Source organism: Hipposideros armiger, unplaced genomic scaffold (genome assembly GCF_001890085.2).
Source record: "Hipposideros armiger isolate ML-2016 unplaced genomic scaffold, ASM189008v1 scaffold_131, whole genome shotgun sequence".
Lineage (NCBI taxonomy): Eukaryota > Metazoa > Chordata > Mammalia > Chiroptera > Hipposideridae > Hipposideros > Hipposideros armiger.
This window is the reverse complement of record NW_017731481.1, coordinates 2,961,462-2,987,914: the sequence shown is the minus strand read 5'-3', so window position 1 is coordinate 2,987,914 and position 26,453 is coordinate 2,961,462. Positions and strand designations below refer to the sequence as shown.

Genomic DNA, 26,453 nt, shown 5'->3' with positions numbered 1-26,453 from the left:
CAGGTCACCTTACCTCTTTGGTAAAGGGACAATACCTGCTTTGACTCCTTAAGGAGGTTGATATGAAAGTCGAATGACATATTGAACTTGAAGGTGCTTTGTAAGCAAAAATTATATAGGTAGATGGGTAGTTTTCATCTATTTCTTGTGTGACAGATAGGAATAACTAAAGATCCCTGGAACACAGCATCATACGGATGCTTCATGGAGGGCATGGTACCCTCTCCAAGAAGCCTCTCCATCCTCACTCTCCAGTTTGGCCATGGTATTCCTGAAGTTGTCCCCTTCTGGTATTGGTGTCATAAATGATCATTTTTGAGCCACTAATCTGACTATTTTTAATAAGGAAATCTCTTGTAATTGCACTATTTTCAGCCTATTTATTACATTGCACTTGGTGTGTTTCATGGATTCGTAGAACACATATGGGTACTTGAATGAACCTGCTCTACACAAGTCTTGATTTAGTTCTTCATATTATTTTTAACACTTTGGAATAATGGCAAACTTTGGTTCATTTTGAAAGTATTTTTATAAATGTGATTCCTAGTATGTGTGAATAGTTTTAGAGTTTACAATATATAATAGACATATAGAAGCACTTGAATAGAAGTATTGATCTTCAGGCTGGTTGTGAAACTAATCAAGTACTTATGCTAAAGCTCTTATCTGCAAGAGCCAACTTTGAGTGTCGGTAACTAAAAACAAAACCTAAGACTTCAAGGAAAGGAATTCAACTCTGACTGGCACCAGTAGATGGGGCTGACGGTTACAGTGGTCTCTTCAATCCCTGGCATCATATCGTTTTCATGTGTCTATGCTTAGTGTTGAGTTACTTTAAGAATATTAATAACCTATCATATCTGATAGGTGCAAAAGCAGTGAGTGTATTGAAAATGCTAGTAAGAAAAGGAATATGACAATGATAAAAAAATTAAGATTAAAAAAAGCAAGTGGTGAGAAGACAGTGTTGTATATGTATAGAGATGAATGTTAAAGGAATAATTCTTAAGAATAACTCATACAATATGGTTCAAGTTTTGTACCCATGCAGATCACAGCAATAGGCAAGTGATGGGGAAGAAATGTTTGATCAAGTAGACAACACTTTGGAAAACATGGGTTAGAAGAGCAACATCAGACACCTATTAGCCTGGTGCTAATTCAGGAAACAACTACAGTTTGTTCAGGAGCGTAAAGGCTGAGCATGGTGGAGGTGCCGCTGACAAAACCTTGCTCCAAAGCTCTGCTAGCTGCACGGGTCCAGGTCCTTCTGAAACAAATAAGTGGAGAGGCTGGGACTGCAGCTAGTGTGTTTGGAGCCTTATCTCCTGTACTTGAGGAGGTTACCTGCTTCTGATTTTCAACAGAGAAGAAACTGATGCCTTATAGATCTTATATCATTGAGGAAAGGGAGACTGAGCCATTTTTTCTAAAGTGGAGAGTGAGAGTGAGCCTGTTTTATACTGGAAATGCATTTGGAGACTGCAAGCCTGATCCTTTCAAAGTCACCTTTGACTTTTGAACGACAATCTTACACCAAACCTGTTGGAACAGTTCTAACCTGTTTATAAATAGAGGAACTGGTTACTGTGCTGTTCTATTTTAGATGCATAGCAGCTCTATATAATATTAAAATAAGAAAAAATGAGACAGAATATGCTACGTAGCAATTGTGAAACCTACAGGATTCATTACTTTGCCAAGTGATAAGCATAAGAAATCTTTGACCTGCAATTCAGTTTCTTATCATTATTACAATGTTGACGTAGTGAAAAAAGCATAAACTCTGCCCAAGCTGTATGATGCAAGTAAGCTACACAACTCCTCTGAGATTCACTTTCTTCATCTGAAAGTTGGGCATTATGTTGCCCATCCATACGAGATGTTGTGAGGATCAAAAATAATACTAAGTCACTAACACAGTGCCTGGTCATAGCAGGCCTCCAGTGACTAGTAGCTATTAATGGAATTAGCATTAATAGCACTCCCCATGATTAGTAAAAGAATCTCAGCAGAGAGCTTCGTGCCACCAGACATTGTAGTGGCCAGTTTTATCGGCTAAGATAGCCTAAACTTTTGCAACCAATAGACCAAAACAACAATGGTTAAAACACAATAGAAGTTCATTTTTTTCCCTTGTAACATCCAGGATGGGTGTTCTGATTCAGGAGAGCTCAGGTCTACACAGCCATTCAGGGATTCAGTCTTTCTGTGGCTCTGCTGTCTTTAGTGGTAGCGTGACTGCTATCATGATTCTAGCCCAGAGGAAGGGAAAGTGGCCTGGAGGTGTGCATGAAGGAGGTTTTAGGGCCCAGATAAAAGTGGCAAATAACCTGTTATCACCTGTATTATATTGGAGATAACTTATTCGTATAGGCACACCTAACTGCTAGGGAAGCTGGGAAATGCAGTGTACATGCCCAGCTACTGTGAAAACAAAGAAGGGCAAAGTTGAGGTAGCCATACTGGTTTATTATATAGCATAGTAATGACTCCAAAGTCCCCTCTGTGCTCCATGCTGAATCTTGGTACCAACCTTTGGCTGAAAATTTGTGGACAATTTCTGATCTATGCCAAAATTCAGGAATGAGTCCTCAGGCACAAGGCATAAAGTCATGGTAATGTGGGTTGGGGGTGGCTATATCAGGCTATACAGGGCATGTGGCTGCCCATGCCGGGACTTGGGCCAGACTCTGCACTCAAGCCAGGGACAGGGTGACAGGGTCCTGTGTAACTGACCTGGTTTTAAGAGGCACCTGGTGTGAAATGCCACCTCTGTCACAGTGCCAGAAGGATTGGCATGTGGCAGGCAGGAATGACACCACGGAATCCAGGCAGTGGATCTGGGAACCCCACTGGCAGGAATCGCCTCTTGGGAAATCCATCTAAGGTAGCAGAAATCCAGATACTGGGCTGGGTAACGGGGTCAGAGGAAGGAGAGGGTAGCAATATGATCAGGCAGGGAAAATGGGCAGAGTGCCCAGGCACCAAACTGGTATTCCAGGCATGCCTCCAGTCCTAGATGGGGAGCAAGGCTAATGCAGTTAAGTGGCAGAGACCAAGCATTTCTTTTGTCTCACCTAAAATGAGGGGTGAGTGGAGTAGGTATTAAGAGTGGAAGAAGAGAATTTAGATTAAGGAGTAATGTTGACATCTAGAAGTCATCCCAGGGGCCTTGGAACCTGCTGGGAGCAGGACACACAAAGCCATGTGTCATGAGCAACCCACCAGCTCCTGGCTCTTGGGAAGTAATTCATTTCTAAGCCCCACTGAGTGGAGAGGCTGAGGCTTCACATCTCTGCTTCCTTGGTCAGGATGGGCTCAGGAACTCAGTTGCTGGTGGGAAACTTTGGTGGACCCAGTTGTGAGGGTGGGGGCAGCATTAGGGGACGTAGAAAGGAGGGAAGCATTAACAGATTATTTTCTGAAATTGCATTGCAGCTCTAAATGGTATAAAATGTGTTTCATTTCATTTTTAGTCACCCTCCAGTTCCTCAGCATTTATTCAACAAATACTGGAAGAGTCTATCTATCGTCTGAAGGCATATGGATTTCACCAGGTAAAAGATTTACATTCTGTCTTCGGGGGGGCTAACTGCATAGTCATTCCCACTAATGTTTCACAAATTGGTATATTAGTCTCACGCAGAAATGAAATTAAGCAGCACAATGTGAATCTATTTTTTAAAAGCTTGTGGACATAGTTATTCATCTTTGACTGTTTATCTGGAGTTGAAAAAGTCTTGAGTATCATGAAAAGAACAGATGCCAAGACATGTCTGCTAGACTCCTTACTGAAGATCTAAAACAGAGATGATATCCTGGGCTGCTGCAAATACTGAGGGCAGACTGATTTTAGAGTGATAAATGAAGCACTAAACTTGGCAGAAATAGTGATTTCAGACTAAGTTCCTTATGTTTTCATTTTTTTTGTGAGCCTATCCCTTTACAATGGGCAGCCTCTGTGTCACCCACATCCACTGTGCCAGAGCTCCTCCGGGCACTCAGATCTCTCTCTCATCCATCCAGACGTGAGATTCTCCCTACAGACTGAGCCCACTTCCTCCATCATGCTCTGTTATCATTGCATCATGCTCGATTGTCATTGCATCATGCTCAATGTTCATTGCATTGTGCGTTGCTTACAGTCAATGAGGCATAGACTGGCACTTGGAAACCGTAGTAGGATTTGACCTGCAGAGAGCTGAAAAGTATGAGGCTATAAAAAGAGGTTCTGAGTGACCACAGGCCTGAGATGGGGGCTGTGATTGAGGCCTGCGGCTCTGTGGACAGTGCAGTCGATTCCCTGATTTATCTGTAGGGACATGCATGAACTGGGATAACTCTCATATCTGACACTTCAAGAAATTATGATGAAGTTGTGGAGCTGTAGTCCTGGTGTGCATACAGCTGATGTAATACCTACGTACTTCTTTCTAAAACAGTAGCAGTAGAGTATCTAAAGGAAATTTTTAGTAATGCTGCCTGGATTACATTATATCATTTTAAATGAAGACAGGTGAGAAAGACAAAGGATCTGTGTGTTCATTCAACCAACGTGTACTGAGTTTCTCCCCTGTGCTAGGCACTGTTATGGACACTGGAGACACAGTGAACAAAACAGGTAAAAGCCCTGCCCTCAGGAAGCTTGTATTCCAATTAGGGGAGACAGATAATAAACAGTTCTATGAAGTCAGGTGGTCACAATTGCTATGGAAGAAAATAATTCAGGATAAGGGAGCTGAGGAATGCTAGCAGGGTGGGAATTGGTTTCTTAGAGAGGTGGTCAGAGAAGGCTCCTCTCAGAAGGTGATGTTGGAGTAGAGACCTGAAGGAACGAAGAGGGGGCTATGTGGATGGTGGAGGTGGTGGGGAGGCGGGAAGTATGCTCCCGGCAGAGAGAACAGCAGGTATGAAGGCATAGAGGCCAAGGCTCACTTGACATTGTCAAGGAGTGGCAGGGAGGTCAACAAACGAGAAGGGAGATAAGGGCTGAGAATCATGTTGACCCTTATAAGGAACTTGGTATCTAGGTGTTATTTCAAGCCAGGATGAAAGATGAGATCATCTAGACAATGAGATTAGATGGAAAAGAGAAGTGGTCTGAGGTGTGCAGCACATCACTGTTTAGACTGGGCTTGAGGTTTCTTGTCTCAAATAGGGTGGACCGGGGGTGGATTAGATCAGAGGTTCTCAAACATTTTTGGATGTCAGAGAGCCAGACTTTCATAGTTTTCACACCCTCTCACTGAGAATGCCCAGGGCCATGGGCCATTTCTTTCCTTCCCTCAGGAAGGAAAGGGTAATTTCTTATCCTTTTGATAAGAAATTATATGAGCCTTCTGATAAGAAATTATATCAGAATTCAAGAGAATGAATGAGCAGATAACTTACCAAGCTTCTCTGTAGAACAAAGGTAACAAAATAGAGTCTTCCTACTTTAGGGTCATTGGGGAGGGTCTAATGAGGAATGGCTGGGAAGTATTTCCATCAACAGGCCAGATAAGAATGCCTTCCCATAGGAGACCTTGTGACCGTTCACAGTTCAAGCTGCTGCCTCCATCTCCATACCTCTGCCCCTGGGCATCTGGTCTAGTGTCCAGCGTCAGCCCTGCTGCCTCTTCCCTTCCAGTTTTCACCTTGCCTTTCCCACTCCTGGTTCACAGTCCCCATCTTGGACCCACCTGCTTCCAGCAAAACTCTTCTAAAGAGGAAATGATGGTTTTCTAAATAAAAAAAGTAAAGATCAACTTTACTTTTCTTAAGTTTTCTAGCTGATTTGAAGAAATACAGTGGTCAGGGCCAGGTCTCATCTGCTATTACTCTGTGAAACTCATTAATTTTTGTCTCCTTTTCCACTGCGTCCATATATGATTGCACTGAAGATTGAAAAGGAATATAATTTACTAAATATAGCACGCTCAGATGTTTGAGTATCATCTGCATTATTTTTCACTTTTTTCCTCAGATAGACTCACTTTGTGAATTTCTTGCTTTTCCTAAGCAACAATATCCATGGTATCATAGTTTAATAACTATATTTTTTCTAATCATTTTAAAATATGCAGATGGAAGATGAACAAAGCTCCACTTTTATGTTTTTGGGTTTTTTTTTACGTTTAAGCTTAAAAATTGCCAGCAGGACTTTTTATGTATTTCAAGCTTGTAAACAGCTTCAGTAAGGGAATGGGAAATTTTAGCAGTCATTTCATTTTTATAATATTGACAAGCAAGCCAAGGTGGCTTAGCTCAGGACAGGAAAAGAAGGTAAGAAAACAAATGAAGCTTTTCAGGGAAGAGACCCAAGATGGTGGAGTAGACAGACACTGCCTACCTCATTCCATGAACACACCAAACTTACAACTAAATTATAGAACAACCAACCTGGAGAACCATCTGAAGTTTGACTGAACCGAAGTTTTATAACTACAGATATAAAGAAGCCATGAGGAAACTGGTAGGAGGGGCGAAAACTTGAATGGGCTGGTCCCAAACCTCAGTGTGGCAGATGAAAACAGGGAGGGATACCTTGGCCATGAAAGTTCCCCCTGAGGGAGTAAAGGACCCCAGCCCCACTCCAGGCTCCCCGGCCCGGAGTACTGGTAATGGGAAGAGGAGCCCCCAAAACTACCTGTGAAACACAGTGGGGATTCCAACCATCCAGGTGGGATGGAAGGCAGTGGGAAACCCAGACATCCTCTTAAACGGCCCGCGCACAGACTCACTCACTCGCAGGCACTCACCTTGGGCTCCAGCGGAGGGATGGTGACTTGGGGGGTGTCAGAAGCATACAGGTAACAGACTGAGGTGCATGGCTTTGAGGCCAGGGCTGGAGGAGAGTCCTATTTTCCCTGGGAACGGTCCATCTTCTGTGCTGGCAGGCGGCTGCCATATTTAATGTATTGAGCCCTCCCCCTACGCTTACGGCCAAATCTGAATTTCATTGGTCTGATGAGCTCCAGGACTCCACCCTGGACTCACTGAGACCCCATCCCGTCCAACTCCCCCAACACCAGAGGCACTTTCTCGGCGAGCAGCCAGTCCTGCCTGCATTGCACTGTTTCCTGGAAAACTATCAGAGTCCACAAACTCCAGGCAGGTGATACTGGCCTCAGTGTGCTCTGAGAATTTTGCTGAGTAGCTCCAGGCTCAGTGCTAGCACCAAACCAGAGTCTACATTAACCTGGTGACCACAATGCTTCCCACGGTACTGACTCCCTAAGACCCTGATTTACCCAACTTGCATACCACATGAGGCTTTATCAGCAGCTAAACTTTAAGGGAGCCAGCAGGTGGCAGCAGGATTTGGGATGTCCTGGCTTTTTGCAGAGCTACCCAGGCCTGGTACTGGTGGTAGTAATTCTCAGTTCACAGGGTGGCCTCACCCACATGCCTCCAGATTTAGCACAGGCATCGAAAATCCAGGAATTGCTGTGTAGCTCCTACCAGGTAGTCCCCGGCTGGTCACAGGCAGTGGGTGACTCTGCATTGGAGCCCCTCCGAGGCCCCAGAACCAGCATACCTGGAGGTTGGCTTCAGACCACAGCAGAGCACTGCCCAATTACCCCCACAAGCAGCATATACAAAGGGCGGTCTCAACAGGTGCCAGTGCCTGCTGAGCAAATCCCATTCCATGGGGTAAGCCCCCTGCACAGCAGCCCATAAGCTGTGGATGTGGCCAAATCCTGCAGCCAATCAACCTGAGGGTCAGTGCCACCCACTGATGTGCCAATAGCAATCAAAGCTCAACTATAGTAGGAGGGCACACACAACCTACACAAGGGACACTCCTGGAGCATCTGGAGCAGGTAACCAGGGAGACTGTGCCAGGGCCCCACAGGACACCTACTACATAAAGCCACCTGGCCAAGACTGGGAGTCATAGCAGATCTATCTCATACATAAAAACAAACACAGGGAGAAAGACAAAATGAGGAAACAAAGAAATATGTCCCAAATGAAAGAATAGGAGAAAACTCCAGAAACAAAACTAAATGAAATAGAGGCAAGCAACCTACCAGATACAGAGTTCAAAACAATGGTTATACGGATGCTCAAGGAACTCAGTGAGAACTTCGACAAAGAGATGGCAAGCATAAAAAAGGACATAGAAACCACAAAAATAAAAAAGTAGTCAAAGTGAAGAATACAATAACTGCAATAAAGACTGCACTGAAGGAATCACCAGCAGACTAGATGAAGCAGAGGACTGAGTCAGTGAGTTGAAAGACAAGGTGACAGAAGACACCAAATCAGAGCAGCAAAGGAAAAAGAATCCAAAAATATGAGGACAGTTTAAAAGACTATGGGACAACATCCAGCATAACAACATTCTCATCACAGGGGTACCAGAAGGAAAAGAGAGAAAGCAAGGGATTGAGAACATATTTGAAGAAATAATGACTGAAAGCTTTCCTAACCTGGTGAAGGAAATAGACATACAAGCCTAGTAAGTGCAAAGAGTCCTAAACAAGATGAACCCAAACAGGGTTCCAAGACACATCACAATTAAAATGGCAAAGGTTAAAGACAAAAAAAGAATCCTAAAAGGAACAAGAGAAAGGCAACTAGTAACTTATAAGGGAGCTGATGTATCAACAGAAACTTTGCAGGCCAAAAGGGATTGGCAGGAAATGTTCAAAGTTATGAAAAGCTACAACCTACAACCACGGGTGCTCTACCTATCAAGACTATCATTTAAAATCAAAGGACAGATATAGTACTTCCCAGATAAGAAAAAGCTAAAGGAGTTCATCACCACCAAACCAGTATTACAAGGAATGTTACAGGGATTTCTTTAAATGGGGGAGAAAAAAAGAGATCAAAATTATGAATAATAAAATGGCAATAGATACATATCTATCAATAATACTTTCAATGTAAATGGATTAAATGCTCTGATCAAAAGACATAGGAGGGCTGAATGAGTAAGAAAACAAAACTCTTAAATATGCTGCCTACAAGAGAATCACTTCAGATTGAAACACACATACACAGATGGAAAGTAGAGACATGGAAAAAGATATTTCATGAAAATAGAAATAAAACAAAACAAAACAAAAAGCTGGGGTAAAGAGTGGACCCAGTAATCCCACTTCTGGATATTTATCCAAAGAAAGCCAAAACACTACTTGGAGGGGACATGTGCATCCATATATTTATTGCAGCATTGTTTCCAATGGCCAAGATGTGAAGGCAGCCTGGGTGTCTGTCGATGGATGAATAAAGAGGAGGTAGTACATATATACAATAGAACATTTTTCGGCCATGGAAGGGAATGGGTTCTTGTCATCTGTGGCAGTATAGGTGGACCTGGAGGGTATTGTGCTGAGTGGAGTATGTCAGACAAAGACAGATGCAATGTGATTTCACTTATATGTGGAATTAAAGAACTAAATAAACAAACAAACAAATCAGAAACAAACTCATAGATACAGAGAACATTTTGATGGTTGCCAGGTGGGAGTGTGGGTGAAAAAGGGAAAGGGATTAAGAAGTACAAATCGATTGTTATAAAGTAGCCATGGGGATGTAGGGGTATAGCATAAGGAATATAGTCAATAATATTGTAATAACTATGTATGGTGTCAGATGGGTACTAGATTAATTGTGGCGAGACATGGGAAGGGGTTTATGGGGCAGGGTGAAACAGATGAAGGGATTAAGAAGTACAAATTGGGGGCCGGCTGAGTGGCTCAGCTGGTTAAGAGCTCACTTGGGAGCACCAGCTCTGAACAATAGAGCTGGGGTTCGGATCCCACATTGAGGGCCAGTGACGCTCGCCCTCTACAGCTAAGATGATGAACAACAGCTCAACCTGGAGCTGGGCTGCTGTGAGTCGCTGGCGATGGTGTAGGCTGCAGTGGGGCAGCAGTGGGCTGCCATGAGCTACGTGATTGGCTGGCAGCCAGCGTGAGCTGCTGGGAGCCACTGTGAGCAGCCAACCAATGACCGGCGACCGATTGCCTCACCCGGGAAGAGCACAATGATCATACCAACTTGGGCCAGTGAAGCGACATCCTCCACAACTAGACTGAATAACAAAACAGCAATTTGCCTGTCTGTTCCCCTTCCCCGATTCCCCAACTCTGTTCCCCTCCCCCCAATTCTCCCATTAAAAAAAAAAAAAAAGAAGTACAAATTGGTAGTTATAAAATAGTCATGGGGATGTAAAGTAAAGCATAAGGAATGTAATCAATGATATGGCAATAAATATGTATAGTGCCAGGTGGGTACTAGAGTAATCAGGGGATCACTTCTTAAATTATATAAATATCTAACCACTATGCTGTATACCTGAAATTAATATAAAATAATATTGAATGTCATCTGTAATTGAAAAATTAAAAAGGGGGACGAAGGTGAAGGGCAATAAGGTCCAAATTTCTAGGTATAAAACAAATAAGTCATGGGGATGTAAAGTATAGCATGTAGAATATAGTCAATAATATTGTGATAGCGTGGTACAGTGTCAAATTGTTGCTGGATTTATCATGGTGATCACTTCTTTAGGTATATAAATGATGAACAACTATGGTGTACCCCTGAAACTCATATAATATTGTATGTTAGCTAGATTTTTAATGAAAATCTTTTTTAAAAAAGAAAAAAAGACAATAAATACACAAAAGTTGAGTTACATCTGAAGTGAAGTACAGTTTATGAATTATTCCCATTTATATTAACTATGATTTATGACTTCCCACAATGATTAAAGTTTCACATCAAGGTTTATATTTTGGTTGTGGTGAAATAATTTAACATCAAGAAAATCTTTATCTTTCTAGGAAAACACAAAAGAAAAAAGAATTCTCAGTTTTGTGATGGAGAATGAAATAAAGCACATGACCCTCTCAGCTTGTTTCATTACTTATTGTAGCCAAGGCTTTTACTTACTTCACCAAGTTGCAAGGTTCAATTTTCTTATGCTCAGAAGGCTGTACCCAAATAAACAAAGGACTTTTTAGGTCCAATGGATTTGATGTGTTAGTTTCTCATTAGTCGAAAATTAATTCCCTTGAATGTTCTTAATGCTACAGAACTGTACTTTTAAAAATGAATAGGATGCTAAACTTTAGGTTATGTATATTTTACCACAAAATAACACCAAATTCCTTTTTAAAGGAAGACTCGTGTTTTTATATATATATTTTTTCCCTTCTCAAAGAGCATGCTTTAAAAACAATTTTTTTTCTGTTTTATCTTTTTTAAAACAAAAAGAAATTCCTTTCTGAGCCACCTAAAATCATGTGTAAGTGCCACATTTTCACACACATGGTTCGAGAGCATGTGGAGATACAGCTGAGATCGCTCTAGGAATGTACTGTTATTCTGTGGAACCTGGCAGGTACTGTCATGTTTACACTGGTACCATGAAACCGAGTTTACACAGTATGTCAGAGGACTCAATTTAAAGCAGATAAGTGCTATGACTGAGGAAAATGAATATTTATTGAATTCTTACTATCTGTTGCACACTGTACTAGGCACTTTGAAAAAATGATTTAACCCTCATTATAACCCTATGAAATATTCTTAAATATCTAAATCCAGGGAACCAGCCTGAGAGAGGTTTAGTAATCAGCCATGGAGCTGTACAACCAGGTAGCAGTAGCGCTGGCTTCAGGTACGGCTGACACCAGGCTTTCCCCACAGCACCCATGTGACTCCGTAGGGGCCAGAGGGCGTCAGATAGAAACCAGGCGTGCCTCTAAGGAAACTGCCAGAGTCACTCACTAGCATTTGTTTCTGAGTTTTCTAACAGAAGAAAGAATCCACAAAGAAAACACAAGATGAAGAAATAAAACAAACAGATGAAGAGAGAGCCAAGCAGATCTGTAAGAGCTGGAAAGAAGATTCTGAGTGGCAAGCATCTCGTGAGTACCCAGAGGCCTCTCGCAGCAGATTCGTTCGTGTAATAAAATGAGCAATCTAGAAAGTACTTAAAGTGGTGGCTGAGGGATGTTTTAACACTGAATTGTTACCCAAAGGCTTACGAACCACTTGTTGAATAGCAGAAAGGTTCTCAACTCATCTTTGTACCATCCAAGTTATGATATAGCAATATGATGGAGTATAAATAGCTACGAAAAAAACATGTTTCAGAAGAGTGTTTTATGACCTTGGAATATGTTACATCTTTTTAGCTTGCAGAGAAAAAAACATAAAATAGTATGAAAAATACTCCTATTTCCAAATATCTAGGTATATGAAGGAAAAGAAGTGGGAGGCTATTAACATGTTAACATTAGTTTTATTGGACAGGTGGGATTCAAGGTTACTTATTTGAATCCTTCTTGTTGTTATTCTGTAGTTGTCTAAATTTTCAATAGGGAACACAACTTTGTAATCAGAACACAGGAATAACAGGCTGGATGTCTTAGCATCCCTCTCCTGACGCCTGTGACCCAACCCTGACTCCTTTTTGAGTTAACACTGCCAGAGATAACCCCCTCGGAAAGAAGTCAGTGCAGGTGAAGGCAGAGCAGAGCATGTTGAAGATGCTAAGTGAATTCAGGTTTGAAATAGGACTAGGGTTTCCATCTGACTCAGGCAAAGAAGCCTCAGCTGCCACATCAGCCCTGGAGGCAGCTTGAGGAAGAGGAGTAGCAATGTTCGCAGGATGCTGAGAATCCTGAAATGATCTTCAGTTCCATTACAAAGACAATTTTTGTGAAATGAAAATATTTGCAAGACCAAATCACTTCTGTGCAGTGAAATCCGAGCGTAATGGAACATCTTTGGCATCTCATTGAAGTCAAACATGAAAGCATTTGACCAATAATGCCTGAAATGTAAATGCACTCCATAAAAATGATTCTTACATCCTGCATTAGAGTCCTTTAATAGTATGTTGCTAAAACAAAAGCAAAATAACACAGTAAACCCTCTATTTTACAAGGAGATGTTAAAAGGCAGCCTTGGGGTACTGTGATGTGTACCAGCATATTCTCCGATTGTCTGTGGTAACAGTCACTTAACTCTGATCTGGCAGGCCGATTCACAAATGAGTTCAGCGCACAGTGGCTCTGAGTGTGACGTGCGGTGAGCCTCACTCACTGCTTGTTCACCTTGTGCACAGGCTGAGCCACCGAGGAAGGAGTTCCTGACAGCCTGATCTTTGCTAGTGAGTCAGGGCAAGTGACATCTTGAACTCGAGTGTGTGAATGATATGACATCACCTCTTATTATTCAAAGACCCCCCTGCCAACTGGAATCCTCACTCAGGCTGTGACCCATCACTTAGTCTTACCAACTGCAGGAGCTTCTCAAACAAATAATTCTACGTTTCTATCTTGTCCCTTCTTCCTCCTCTTCCTCTTCTCTCCTTGTCAGAAAATCCCCAAACTCCCATAGAAAGAGGAATTCTGCCATGAACGTTGGGCAGTTGTGCAAGCTCTAACTATCTGAATAATAGGCATTGATAGTGATTGCTCATTATTATCAGCAGATGACAGAATCTGTTCACCAGCTGCACTGCTGATTCTCCTGACCGTCTCTGTGGGCTGATGAGGGCCTGTCTCAAACCCTTTTTGTTTTTTCTAGTGCGAAAATCCAAAGCAGCTGATGAGAGGAGACGCTCCTTGGCTAAACAAGCCCGGGAAGACTACAAGAGGTTATGCCAAATAGGAAGAAGTGGTGAGGGACTGCAGTGTGTTCCACAGAAACCAAAAAGACCCCCGCTTCCACCCAAGCCTAAGTTCCCAGTCCCAGATGTATTCCTTCAAATGTCTCTTAGGTAAGAAGTCTTGCAGGTGGCCTTAAAAATAAGGGTTGAAATGAGCTGAGTAAGGACAAATTGCATGATGAGCCTCAGGAAGTGGAGGGCCAGCTGGCTGGCTGTGTAACTAAATTCAGCCTCACCTCTAAGCCTATCTTCCTGAGATACCTGGTTTAGCATTCATCCTCTTCTTATCTGTAAAATATCCACAGTGGTTACAATTAATATACCCAACAATACCTTTTGAACATGAGCATTTGAGTTCGCTAATTTCCTGTGCCACTAGCCCACCTCCACCTGGTGGCAGCAGTTGAACCAGTGAAGGGACAAGGGGACCCAATTCCCAGTATCGTTCTTAATAGTGAAAGATTATCACAATAGGAACCTGAGGGCTAGCTGACTTTCATGTCAGCAGTAGAGCTTCATTTTCATTGCTCAGGGTTAAAGGTTTGATGGTAATTCTCACTCTGGGATACACAGCCACACTCACATGTTGAGAATTAGGAAATGTTCCTTTTTTGAATGAACTTATTTGGTGAGGATGGTACCTTTGCTTCCTAGGTTGTGGGTAATTAGGCAAAACAACTTGTTTTGAAAAATCTCTAAAGAAAAATGCCATAATATCATAGCAGACGCCCCCTACCCCTTATGTTAACTGATTATAAAATCCTTTTCTCCTCCTGGTTATTGATATATGATTTTTTTCATGTTATAATAGATAGAAGGGTGATATTTACTATAACGAGAAATCAGATATTGATTAGATGAAACAGAGCTGTCGAAAGCCTTGCCTTGTGAAATAAAAACTAAAAATACTCCTCTGGTAGAGGCTTGATCATTGCACTGTACACCTGAAGCTGATGTTGTATAATATTGTATGTCAACTATAAATGAATACATATATATATATATATATATATATATATATATATATATATATATATATATATATACACACACACACACACACATATATAGTCATGGGACATGGAGTATAGTGTGGGAGTGGAGTCAAGGGAATTGTAATAGATATGTATGATATTGGGGAGGAAGTGGGGCGGCAGATTGGGGGAGGGGAGTTGTCACTTGGAGGGGTAAAGAGTATAACTAGTGCACTGTGTTGTACAGCTGAAACTAGTTTAAAAAAATGTGTATTTCACAAGAAAAAAATATATTTAAAAAAAAATACTCCGTTATGAGAATGGGAAATAAAACAACAACAAAAATTTCCCTTTGTTTGGAGTCATCTTCAGGGTTTTTTCTTAATGGGGATTATGACCTCAGAGGAAACATGAAGGTGGGCCTTTTCCTCTCCTGTAATTATTTCTATTTACTCAGCGGAAAGGTTCCATTTTGGGACTTGGGGACCAACGCTAAATGACCATGTTCTACAAAGTGACAGTTTGGGCAATGGTTTTTATGGACAACAAAACAAGAAAGGTAGTCAGGAAACCGGTCTCCTTGCAGTTTTGTGACCAGGTCACAAAGGTGTGAGCTGCTGCACAGGGCCCTCTCCGGTGCATGAGCTTGTCTGAGTGCATTGGCCATGGACTTGGCAGGGTGGTTTGTGCACCCACTCCTGCTCCCCAGGCTCTTCCAGGGGTGGGAGCCTGACTCATAATGTGCCCTCACCTGCAATATTTTTAGAGTATACTAAAATATTGTATGTAACTGACAGCAATGAAGGTGGCCTTTAACAAGGGTAATTCTTGTTTTAAGCTGAGCTCCGTTAGCTCATTTTTTCCGACTTAAGACATTTGCATGAAGTGCTTCTTGTGAGGCAGCCAGACTGGATGGTTTTAGGGCTGGCACTTTAAAGAGGGATGACCAAAGTCAGGTACAAGCCAGCCCAGGAAAACACAGACTAGTTGTCTTTGGGAGTTTTTGCTTGATCTCTAAAGACTTCCCACAGAAAAAAAACACACCCTAATTTGAAAACTAATTATATAATCTCATGTATGTGTAGTGTCTCCTCCCCCAAAAAGTCAAATATTATAGGCTATTTTCTCCAGGATGCTATACATGTATGTATAAGCATATGTACATGTATATCTGTCCATCTGATAATATGTCACATGTAACTCATGGTAGCATGTTACCATAAAAGTCATGAAGAGCTATAAGTTTACATGACAGGACATTCCAGTAGCTCATTCAAACTCACTGTTGTTTTTACATTGAATTCTGCTCAAAATTAATGGGCTGTTGCATACAACTTGGAAATAACGTTCATTACCTTGCAGTGGTACTTTTTATAATGGAAGTTGACTAAATCCAAGAACTTAAGTTCTACTACTAAATTGATTTCCAAATGCTTCTGCTGCATATATCTTTTTCTTGAAACACTCTTCTTTCTTTAACTTTATATTTCTCAGGCTGTCTTTTAACAAAACTAACCCTCTTCAAAGTGTGGGAGAGAAGAAACCAAGTCAGGGAGGTTAGTGACAGAGAAAGAAGAAAAATCGAATAATAAAAATGTTAGGAACGAAGTTTATTCTATTGCATTTGATTTATTGTGTTTGCAAGTAAGCTCTCCAGGAAAACAGTGCTGGGGGGTGGATTGCACTTTTTAATGCTTATTTTCTCAAATTTTAATTGGGAGTTAATGGAGCTTCTAATTCATACTAAAAATAAATTAAAATCTATGTGTTAGCACAGCAGTAGCTCATACCCAAGACTAACCCTATAGGACTGGAAGGACAAATGACAGACTTATGTCCCTTCCTATACTCTGCTCTTGAGGAGTTGCATAATGTCAGTGTGTAAGGGTCCAACCTCCCATTAGCTCAGCACATGTAATTAGATTTCAAATGTCTACAGCTCTCATTCTCTCTCTTCCTCTCACTCTCTCTCTCTCTCTCTCTCTATATATATATATATATATTTTTTTTTTGAAGGCATTATTTTCAAATTAGTTAAATCTAACTCGAAAACTGGTTTTATAAATAACAGAGATAAAGGAGTGATGAGGACAGCATTCAACTCTTCCCGGGAGGACATCATCCGATGGTTTAAAGAGGAGCAGCTACCTCTGCGAGCATGCTATGAGAAAAACTCAGACACCATAGCTATCTGGTTCCATGGTGAGTACAGAGGTTCCCTCAATGGAACCTCATGTGATGGCAAATGAAACTGCTAACCAGGAATGCAAAAAGAATAAAGTCTTCCTTTTATTCCGGCTGCTCAAGAAGAGTCTTTGAAATGATTTATTTTCACAGAGCAGGTTTTCAAAGGTTTCTCAGTGAGCTGCATTCTCATGATGCATTTAGAAAGCAGTCAGCAGTCATCGTTACTGCATGCCCTATGGGTTAATTTACCACCACAAATAAGACACTCCTGGGTGGATAGGGAAAGCAGTGCCTCCTATTTACTTACAGCAGGGCACTTGAGTGTGACTTCCATCAAATGGCACTGCCTTTGGTCCACGTTCCATCGAGGAAGAGTCCAATATGGCCATTGGGTGTGGTGGGCAAGGCATTGGTCAAGCCGTTCAAGCAGTTGAAAGGTTAGCGCTCCCATAACTACTTAAGTGACCTTGAACAAATCATCTTTCTCTGTAGCAAATCAATTTATCTGAGCATCATTTTCATCTATTAAGTGAAGGAGTGAAACTTGTGATCTTTAACTTAAAAATTCTGTGTTATTTCCAGTACATAGTTAAGGCTGCAAGGTGAGTTTGCTGGGGCCTAATCAGATATCAGCTAATAAACCATTTCTTTATTTGACCCTAGAAAGCTGATTAATTCAAGCCCTCTACCCAGCTCACATTTCAATGACTTCTCAATTTCTTAGACTTCAAGTAAAGAAAGTGGATTTTTGCCTCAATTGGCTTCTGTAAAGTCTGTGGCTAAATTGGACTAATCGGCTCTATGCACAACAAAAGTATTTTAAGCAAAAGCAAAGTTTTCACACAGAGGACACTTGTCCTAAAGGGTATCTTGGTTTGAATTATGTTTAAGTTTCTCTCTTTTAAGTAATATCATCTGACAAATAAATATATCCACAAAAATAAGCTCCCAAACACATAACATAGCAAACTCTTTAAAAACAAATTATCTGGGGGTAGACTTTCTGGTAGAGGGCTGCTTTTGCAGTCAGAACATTACTGCAGAACTCTCTCGTTTCCCTGGAAAACGTGTGCTTTGGCAATTCAGGCTTTGGTAAGTGTCCTTTCCTAGAAAAACTCCCCTCCCTCCTAGCACCAAGCTATATATGCCTCCTTCCTTTCCATTTTGTTCCAAAGACATTGGCAGAAAGGGTGATAAGTGTCAAAAGATGAACAGAACATGCTTCAATTACATGTTAGTCATGGCTATCACCGTTTGTCTTATATTGCCTTTTCTATTTTCCTTTTTAAGATAAGAACTGAGGAAATCAGTCACTTTGTAGTTTCTGTGTCATTGGGCAGAAGAGGCTGTCATCCCTGATTATAAGGGTGGTAGTTTATTTTAACAGCAGGGAGTGAGAAATTGAAAATGTTAGTTGATGTTATTAAAAATCCTGGTATTTTAACAGGCAGTTCTGTTTGAAACAGTTGCGAAAAGCTTGGAAGACGCAGTTGGACTATAAACCCAGTTGGAACTTTGGTTGAAAAATAAGACTCTTTGAGTTTTTCATATAATAACTTATTAATTGCTTTGCTATTAGTTTATTTTTATTTATACAAATATTTATCATAGTCATAAGCAAAATAAATAACATACAATATACCCGTAACAATGTAATAAATACACAGCCATGTTGTCAATATAAATCAATGTCTTTAGTTTTAAGAAGACAAAATTTCACATATTTCTATCATAAAGAGAAGACAGATGACATTTCTTCTTGAAGTATAATTGTTTATTTATCTCAAACCCTGTTTTGAAATATTGGGATGGAAGATCTTCCTTTCATTGTCATATACTCCATAAATTACCCTTCTTAAGTTACTGCTTTAGTCACCTAACTCTTTACCCCACAGAAGTTGATACGTCCACCCTTTTCTCTTAATTATCTTTAGATAAGGATGGGCATGGCTAGGAGAGGGCAAGGGAAATGAAGACTACTGGATCTCTGGTTTGTGGGGCTGGGGGGAAGGTGGGGTGCTGTCAATTGAGAGAAGCAACATAAGAAGATGAGACTTAGGGAAGGGAAAAAGGGGGAAGATAATGAGCTCATTTGGGATAAGTTGAGTTTGAAATATCTTTGGGGCAGCCATGTGAACTATCCGTTTGGCAAGGATTAATGGATCAGTGCTAGAGAAGTGCAATGGCAGAGAAAAGTGGAGATCCCAGATCTGTGTCAGGTCTCTTTTCCCACTTGGGGTCAAAATGAGGCAAAATTGTATACAGCTTTGAAATGTCCTGCCATGGGTGCGTGCCCTGTGATGCCAGTTTTGTAATCGGTGAAACAGGGTATTGCCTCTGAACTCCTAGATGGAGGAGCTTGATGAAACATCCCAAATGCAAGAGAGATCCTGAAATGAATTACGGAACTCGACTTCCTGAGCATCTTTTCATGATCTTGAGCAAATCTAGATCTGCAGTCTCCCCACATCTACTCTCTCAGCAAGAATTTAAAGCTTTTTTCACAGAGACCATGGTCTCAATTTTCACTGGACTTTTGGTCCCACTGGTGATGTGGGGCTTGTGGGAGAAGACATTGAAAATATCCTCACATTCTTTTTTATGTTTTGCTAATTTTCCTGAGAGCCAAAGCACATCTCTAGCTTTCACATGGGTCAATTTGGTGTTAAGACTCAGACGGACTGATCAAGAGGACTTGCCGGCCATCTCTTGGTTGCTTCCCATATGCCTAGTGGGCTGGAGACCAGGGATCTAATCCCAGGTCATATGCACTCATTCCTGCCCAGGATGCTTTTCCACCTGCTCCCTGGGAAGTCGGACCTCCCTACAAGTTCGTAGCGCAGCTCACTACACTGTGCAACCACAGAATCATGGAATTCCCAACAGTTTTGGTAGAAGGCCTTGTGAAGCGATTTTGCAGTTGGTATTTTTCTAAGTTTTTAACACATTGAGGACAGGGCATTTAAATTGTTTAAATGCATGTTCCTGGGGCTTAAACCATAGAAATCAACTTTTATACTGTGTTTCTTTAAAAATGTATAACAAATTCGCTAGCTATTTTTGTGAACTGAAATTTTCAGGAAATACTCACCAAAGACCCTAGTAGTGCTTGAGGGTGTGGTATCTCTGGAAACATTCCCCATTGTGGAGTGGAACTAAGCAGAATTTGCAGATGTACCGAGTTTCACTTCTTTTTTTGTGGGCAGCACAAATATGGCACCTCCTAGCAGGATATTTTCTTTTACCCCATTCACTTCCAACCGTTTTCTCTAGCACATGTTTGCACGTATCACCTGAAAGTCTCCCAGGGCGGGGGTCCTCATGAGGCATATGAGGGGTTTGGGTTGATATTCCTGGGTGTGCTGTGTCTGTGTCTGAGTCTGCCTCCACCTTATCTGTAGCCTAGTCTTTTGCCACTTATAGCAGAAATTCTTCATATCTCATTTTTGATGTAGGGTTCAGTTTTTGATAGATTCAAAAAGAATTGAAAAGTGCACAATTTATAAGCCAAAATGCAACTTTCTTTGGCCACTTTACTGTTTTTCTCAAGAGAGAATAATAAGACAAGCACTGATCTGCCCTATCGACACCCTTTATGAACATATTATTCTGAAAAATACAAATAGGTTTTTTTCTTTACTTCTTCATTTCTCTGTGGAACATCAACCATTGTTGAATCGTGAATTGTGGAAATCGTGTTGAACACACGAGTATCCCTCCAGGATTGAAGAAGAGTTTCACCCTTTCTCCTGAATGTGGTTTCGCCACGTTTTAGAGACTGTGATTAGTTTTTCATTTCTGGACGAAGACCCCTATTCACTCTGATTGTTCCATATATTCTAATTTGTCTTGAAAGGACAGCTTCAGCAATTGCATGATTTTAATGGTTGTCTTGGTAGAAATGGTAATTTTGATCAAGATAAGGTTCCAAAAGGGTGAAAATAGTTTCCTGTAATTTTTTTTCCTTCACCAGCATAAATTTCTAAATTCAAGATATAGCCTGAGGTGCTTTCTGTGACCATACGAACAAGTAAGCCATACTTTATAAGTTTACCTGGGTTATATGTTCGTATACGAAGCCTACCCCTCCAAGGAATCATTGCTTCATCTAAGGAAAGTTGATTTGGCTTATAAATAGTCTGAAGTCTTTCAAGGAAAAAATCCAATAAGGGTTAAATTTTGAAAAGCCTGTTAGCTGATTGTTGCAGAAGTTCATTGTTGTTGAAATGTAACCAGCACCAAATTTGTTCAAATCTATTACGGCTCATAAGTTTCCTGAAAATAGGAGTATCTAAAAATGGATCCGTAGGCCAATAATCCTTTAGGTTATCTTTCCTGACTTTCCCCATTAGAATAATTATTGAAAAAAATTCTTTCATTTCTGCTACAGTAACATCTGACCATTTCAACCCCTTAGAACCAATAACATACTTTTCCTGATTTTGTAAGTAATATAGATTCGTTTCCTCACACAACATATCAAAGAATCTGTCTCTAAAAAAGAGTCCTGTTACTTGTGATACTTTCGTCGGGTCAGAGGGAATTTGTTTCATCCCTGGGTTTCTGGTAAATGGCCCTAAATTTGGTATTTTATCTGTTTTTACCCACGTGGAAACCGCCAAATCTAGTATCATCATCATCGTCACTTTCGTTTGCTCTTTGTTCACTGTCACTGTAACTCGGTAAAGGATGCACAATTTTGTTTTGCCTATTTCCAATAATAGAAGAATCACTGTCATTTTCACTGTCACGATCAGCGTTGTCAGGAACATCAGATAATGTGTCCGCCAACAATTCCGCTGAAATTTCATCTTCTGTAAGATATTTTTTCCCGTAAAACTATGTCTTTCCATCGTGGGTGTAAAGTGGTTGAAATCTGAATGCTGACTAAATGCAGAGCAGATCAACAGAGGAAAATACAGAGCTGTTTGTTCTCTATATTTATCACAAATCATTAACTCTGAGTGAGGTTGTGTTTCTATGAACATTTGTCAGCAGGACCATTCAAAGACTCCATGTATTGCGTAGTTACGTGTCTAGTGCATGGAAACTAAGCGTGTGTTAAAAACACAGATTTGTGTCACTGTCTTGCACAGCTGTAATGGATAGACGCAAATCTGCATCACTGGTCCACAATGTGTTAATACTATGCAAATTAATGTTAGTTAATTTGGATATGTTTTCCTCACAGTCATTTGGGAGGACTGTTGAAAATACTTCAATGTATGTCCTAGAGCATCATGCCCTGCTAAGACCCTTCAGTGGGAAAAAATTCTGGACTTTATCATAACGTGAATAACCCAGATCAACTATGTCAGTCTCTCGTCTGGCCTCCTAACTAGTCTCCATCTTTCCTCTGCTGTCCCCTGTCCTCAACATAAACTGCAATGACCGTAAAACCCAAACTCCTCCCTGTGGCCACAAGAGTCTACTTGTTCTGCCCCTGACGCTGCTTCAGACTCATCTCAAACCACATTCCCTGCCTCTTTCACTGCTCTCCACCACATGTCTCCCTTCTGCTCCTGATGCACAACTGTCCCTTCCTTAGGACCTTTGCAGTTACTGTTCCTGAAACTGTTCTCCTCATAGCCAACCTCTTAAGGAATTGACTCACATGACTGCTGGGTGGGCCGGTAGGCTGGAGACACAGGGAAGACTGGCAGCTCAAGGTAAAAGGATGTCCGCTGGCAGAATTCCTTCTTGCTCATTCATCTCCTAGTCTGTGATTTGTCTTTTCACTTTTTGGCACATTTTGAGATATAAAAGTTTTTCATTTCAATTAGGTTGATTTAGCTATTTTTCCTTTTTGGGTTTTAGTTGTTGTATAAATCACAATCCACCTGTAGTTTATTTTTGTATATGATGTGTGATATAGAAACCTAATTTATTCTTTTTCATATGAGAGACCAATTGTCCCAACATCATTCATTTAATAGTCCTACCTTTCTCCACTGATCTGTATTGCTACTTCTGCTGTTTACCAAGATCCTGTATATGGGGATTACTATAGAGTTATAATAATTCTTTATATCTAGGAGGGCAATTTCTCCTTCTTCCTACTTCTTAGAAATTGACTTAACTCTCTTTGGCCCCCTTATATGCTCACATGGCTTGTTGGAGCAATATATCAAGTTTTAAAACCTTTGTTGGGATTTTGTTGAATTTGTAGATTCATTTGGAGAGATAATTGCCTTCTTTATGTTATTGTATCTTTCCACTCATGAACATGATAAATTTCTCCTTACATTTCTTTTTAAATCATTAAATAAATTCCCCATACAGAATGTGCACCTTTACCAAAAAAAAAAGCAAATTATATTTAGTCCCATGTCCTTACAGTGTTGTTGTTTCTATTGGGAAAAGGGTTTTTTAAATTATATAAGTAGTTATCACTTTGTGAGGGGTATAAATGTCTAACTAGTACATTGTTTTGCACACCTGAAACTAATTTTAAAAATTATATAAGTAGTTGGTGGTGGTGTAAAGAAACCATCTTTTTATATTTTAATTTTGAATCCAGTGACACCATTGAAGTCTCTTATTAATTCTAATTGTCTGTCAGAAGATTCTGTTAGAGTGGTAATTTTTTGAGGGCCTACTATGTGCCAAGCATTAGATTGAGGACTTTAAAGGAAGTAATTTTTATTCCCACTATAGAATAAGAACTTAGGAACTAAGATGTTAAGTTTTTTTCCATGCTTCTACTACTAGTGGTGGCAGAGTCAACATTCAGGCCCACGTCTCTTTAACTCTAATGCCACAGCATTAGAGTCTGACAAGTAACATAATGGGAATATCGTGCTTTTTATTTAACTTGTGAGATTTAATTTGGTGAATAATAATACCACTGAGATTTGTTTCTCCAATAAATGAATTAGTTCACTAAATCTCAGTCAGTGGTGCAGTAGAAGTGTCAAGGAGACTTCACTCAGCATACGTTTTGCCCCATCCCCACCTGGGAGAATAAGGAAAAAGCATGCTTTTGTCTGGACACTACATTGCTCACTCCCAAGTAGAATTCCAAGAAGCAGATATTTAACATTCAAACCTTTAATAAAATGCCTCAAGGCCACAAGCATTTGGGGTAATAGAAATGCAATCTATATTATGATTGTGGTGGTGGTTACCCAACTGTACATTTGTCAAAACCAATCAAATTGCACACTTAAAATTGTTTAATTTTTTCATATGGAAATTATATCTCAAGCTGCTTTAAAAACAAAACAAAACAAAAAAAATCTCTATTTAAACCAGAAAGAACAAAGTCTAGCCTCCATAGCACCTACCTTCTGAAGCTGCCGTCAGCACCACTGTGTGCAAGGCATCTCCGTTATGACCTGTGATTTGCCACAAAATCGTCTTATCATGTTCTGGTGTCTCTGGAGATGAGATGGTGCCAAGATCCGGCATAATGGGCAATAAATACAGACTGACAGGCTTCAGGCAGTTTGATTTACAGGTACTGTGTGACCTGATTATAAAAGGAAGTTGACCTTAACGCAGGTTTGGTTATAATTTTCCAGAAAAGCTGTCATTTTAGGAATCCAGATCCATCTGGATAACATTCAGTCCCATCTGTTGAAGTCACTTGGGATTTCAGAGTCAGTAAGTCTGGGAAGGAAGAGGAACGTTTTCCCAGAATGCCGCTTCTCCTCCACTCATGGTTTATCAGCGTGTTTCCAGTGTCAGTGAAAGATAGCTCTGGTTTCACAGACAGTCAAGTCCAGAGTCTTCACGCCTGGGTCATGTGTAGTCCCTGGGCAGGCTGGTTACCTGCTTCCTTGTTTCAATTTACAGTTGTCTGTAATTTATCAGTGGGACCAGGTGGGTTTAGAAAGATAAAACAGGCAAACAGAAGCCGCAGTCTGTATTTGTCAGAGCTTCTAGAGGTATCTTTTGAGCCCCTACAATGGACAGTGCAGCTGACCCAACAGGCTCACTCAGCATCCACGGTGCCCGCAGTTTCTATTAATAGCAGCTTGGTCTTGTAAGAGAAAGGGCAGAAAAGCTACTAGATGTGATGGAGCGCATGCGTAGGCACCACTAACCCTGCTGGGCGTGAATGTGGTAGAGCTGGTGGCCCTAGAAGGGAGGCCATAAGTCTCCTTATATTTCAGGGACAAGTCCTGCCTGTGAGTGGGAGAACTGCCAGGCCTTTTCATCAGCCCCAGTTCTCACCCCCGTGACTGTCTGGGGTTGAACCTCATGCGCGGCAACTTTGAGGTACAGACTCTGGGGCCTCCTGGATGGTGCATGGGAGAAGAGAAGGCAGGAGAAGAACTGGTCATTGGTCTTGGCTGGGGAGAAAGGTGATTTTTTAAATCCTCCATTTATTAAAGGTCTACTTACAAAACAGAAAATAGAAATGGTTTTATTTTTATGTTTTACTCTGGATAATTGGGGCTCAATTCTCAATTAACTTAACAACAAAACTAAAGGGCTGTGATATTCATTGCCTCTTCATCAGGAGGCTCTTTCTTTTTATCTAATAAAAAGATACTGAGTATCAGTTATGGGAGAAGGTAAGGGCTTCTGTCTGCTGGGATGAAAAGGAACATAGGAGAACGCTGCTCCTCACTCCCAAATCAGAGCTCACTGAATAATTCAATGACTTCACCATCTTTCCAAGATGTGTTTGTGTACTTTCTATATGTTTTATAACATTACTGATTCATCTGAAGAATTACAATAGGAATAAGAAGGGAAATCTGGAATATGAACCAAACCTAATGAGTTTTGACCAATTGGGGAAAAGTCTGGTCTGGATTAGTGTGAATTCATGAGGCACTTAAACCATACACACACACACACACACACACAAACACACACACACACACACACACACAAACACACACACACACACACACACAAAGAGATAGCTGTATATGAAGATATATATCTCCATATATATATGTATATACCGGGGTTGCCAAGAAAATGTATACATATAACTTGTATTCATCTTTTGTTATTGGTATATGTTGAGTATTACAATTTTAATACAGTTTTTTCCTTTCTTAAAATGTGTATACATTTTTGGGCATCCTCTGTATACACACAGACACATGTGCAGTCCCTGTGTGTGTGTGTGTGTGTGTGTGTGTGTGTGTGTATTCATATATATGAAGAGTTTCATTCCTTTGAATATATATGAAGATATATGTATATATACAAAGGGTGCCAAAAAATGTATACACATTTTTAAAAAGGAAAAAACTGTATTAAAATTGTAATACTTAATATATACCAATAACAAAAGATGAATACAAGTCACATTTGACTTCTGCGATTACAAGAGGTGCTCAAAGTGGTTACCTTCAGTGTCCAGACACTTCTGATTATGGTGAATTACGGCTTGAGCAGCATTGGCCAAAGTGTCCACGTGTATACATTTTTTGGCACCCCTGGTATGTAAAGATACACACCCTTTTATTCTTTTATGCCAATGAGCATCGTTTAGGAGTAGCTACAGCAGAGGGCATTTTGTAGACCTGTGTCCATACTGGTTCTATTACTAACTTGCTGACTCCTAGACCAGAGCTTCTCAACCTCAGCACTGTTGAGATTTTGGGCTGGATAATTCTCTGTAGTGCGAGGCTGTCCTGTGCACTGGAGGATGTTTAGCAGTATCCCTGGCCTCTAAATACTGGACGTCAGTAGCA

At 40.7% G+C, this 26,453-nt stretch overlaps 1 protein-coding gene across 4 annotated transcripts in view; it reads left to right on the top strand.

Annotated features, from left to right (window-relative positions):
* The window catches only part of SH2D4A (SH2 domain containing 4A), a 60,092-nt gene that overhangs the window by 30,960 nt on the left and 2,679 nt on the right, over nt 1–26,453 (top strand). For all 4 annotated transcript variants that reach the window (XM_019649297.1, XM_019649296.1, XM_019649298.1 and 1 more), the window contains 4 exons: nt 3,483–3,563; nt 11,768–11,879; nt 13,549–13,741; nt 16,676–16,806. In XM_019649297.1, coding sequence (XP_019504842.1) covers nt 3,483–3,563; nt 11,768–11,879; nt 13,549–13,741; nt 16,676–16,806 — 517 coding nt within the window. The remainder of the gene's footprint in view (nt 1–3,482; nt 3,564–11,767; nt 11,880–13,548; nt 13,742–16,675; nt 16,807–26,453) is intronic.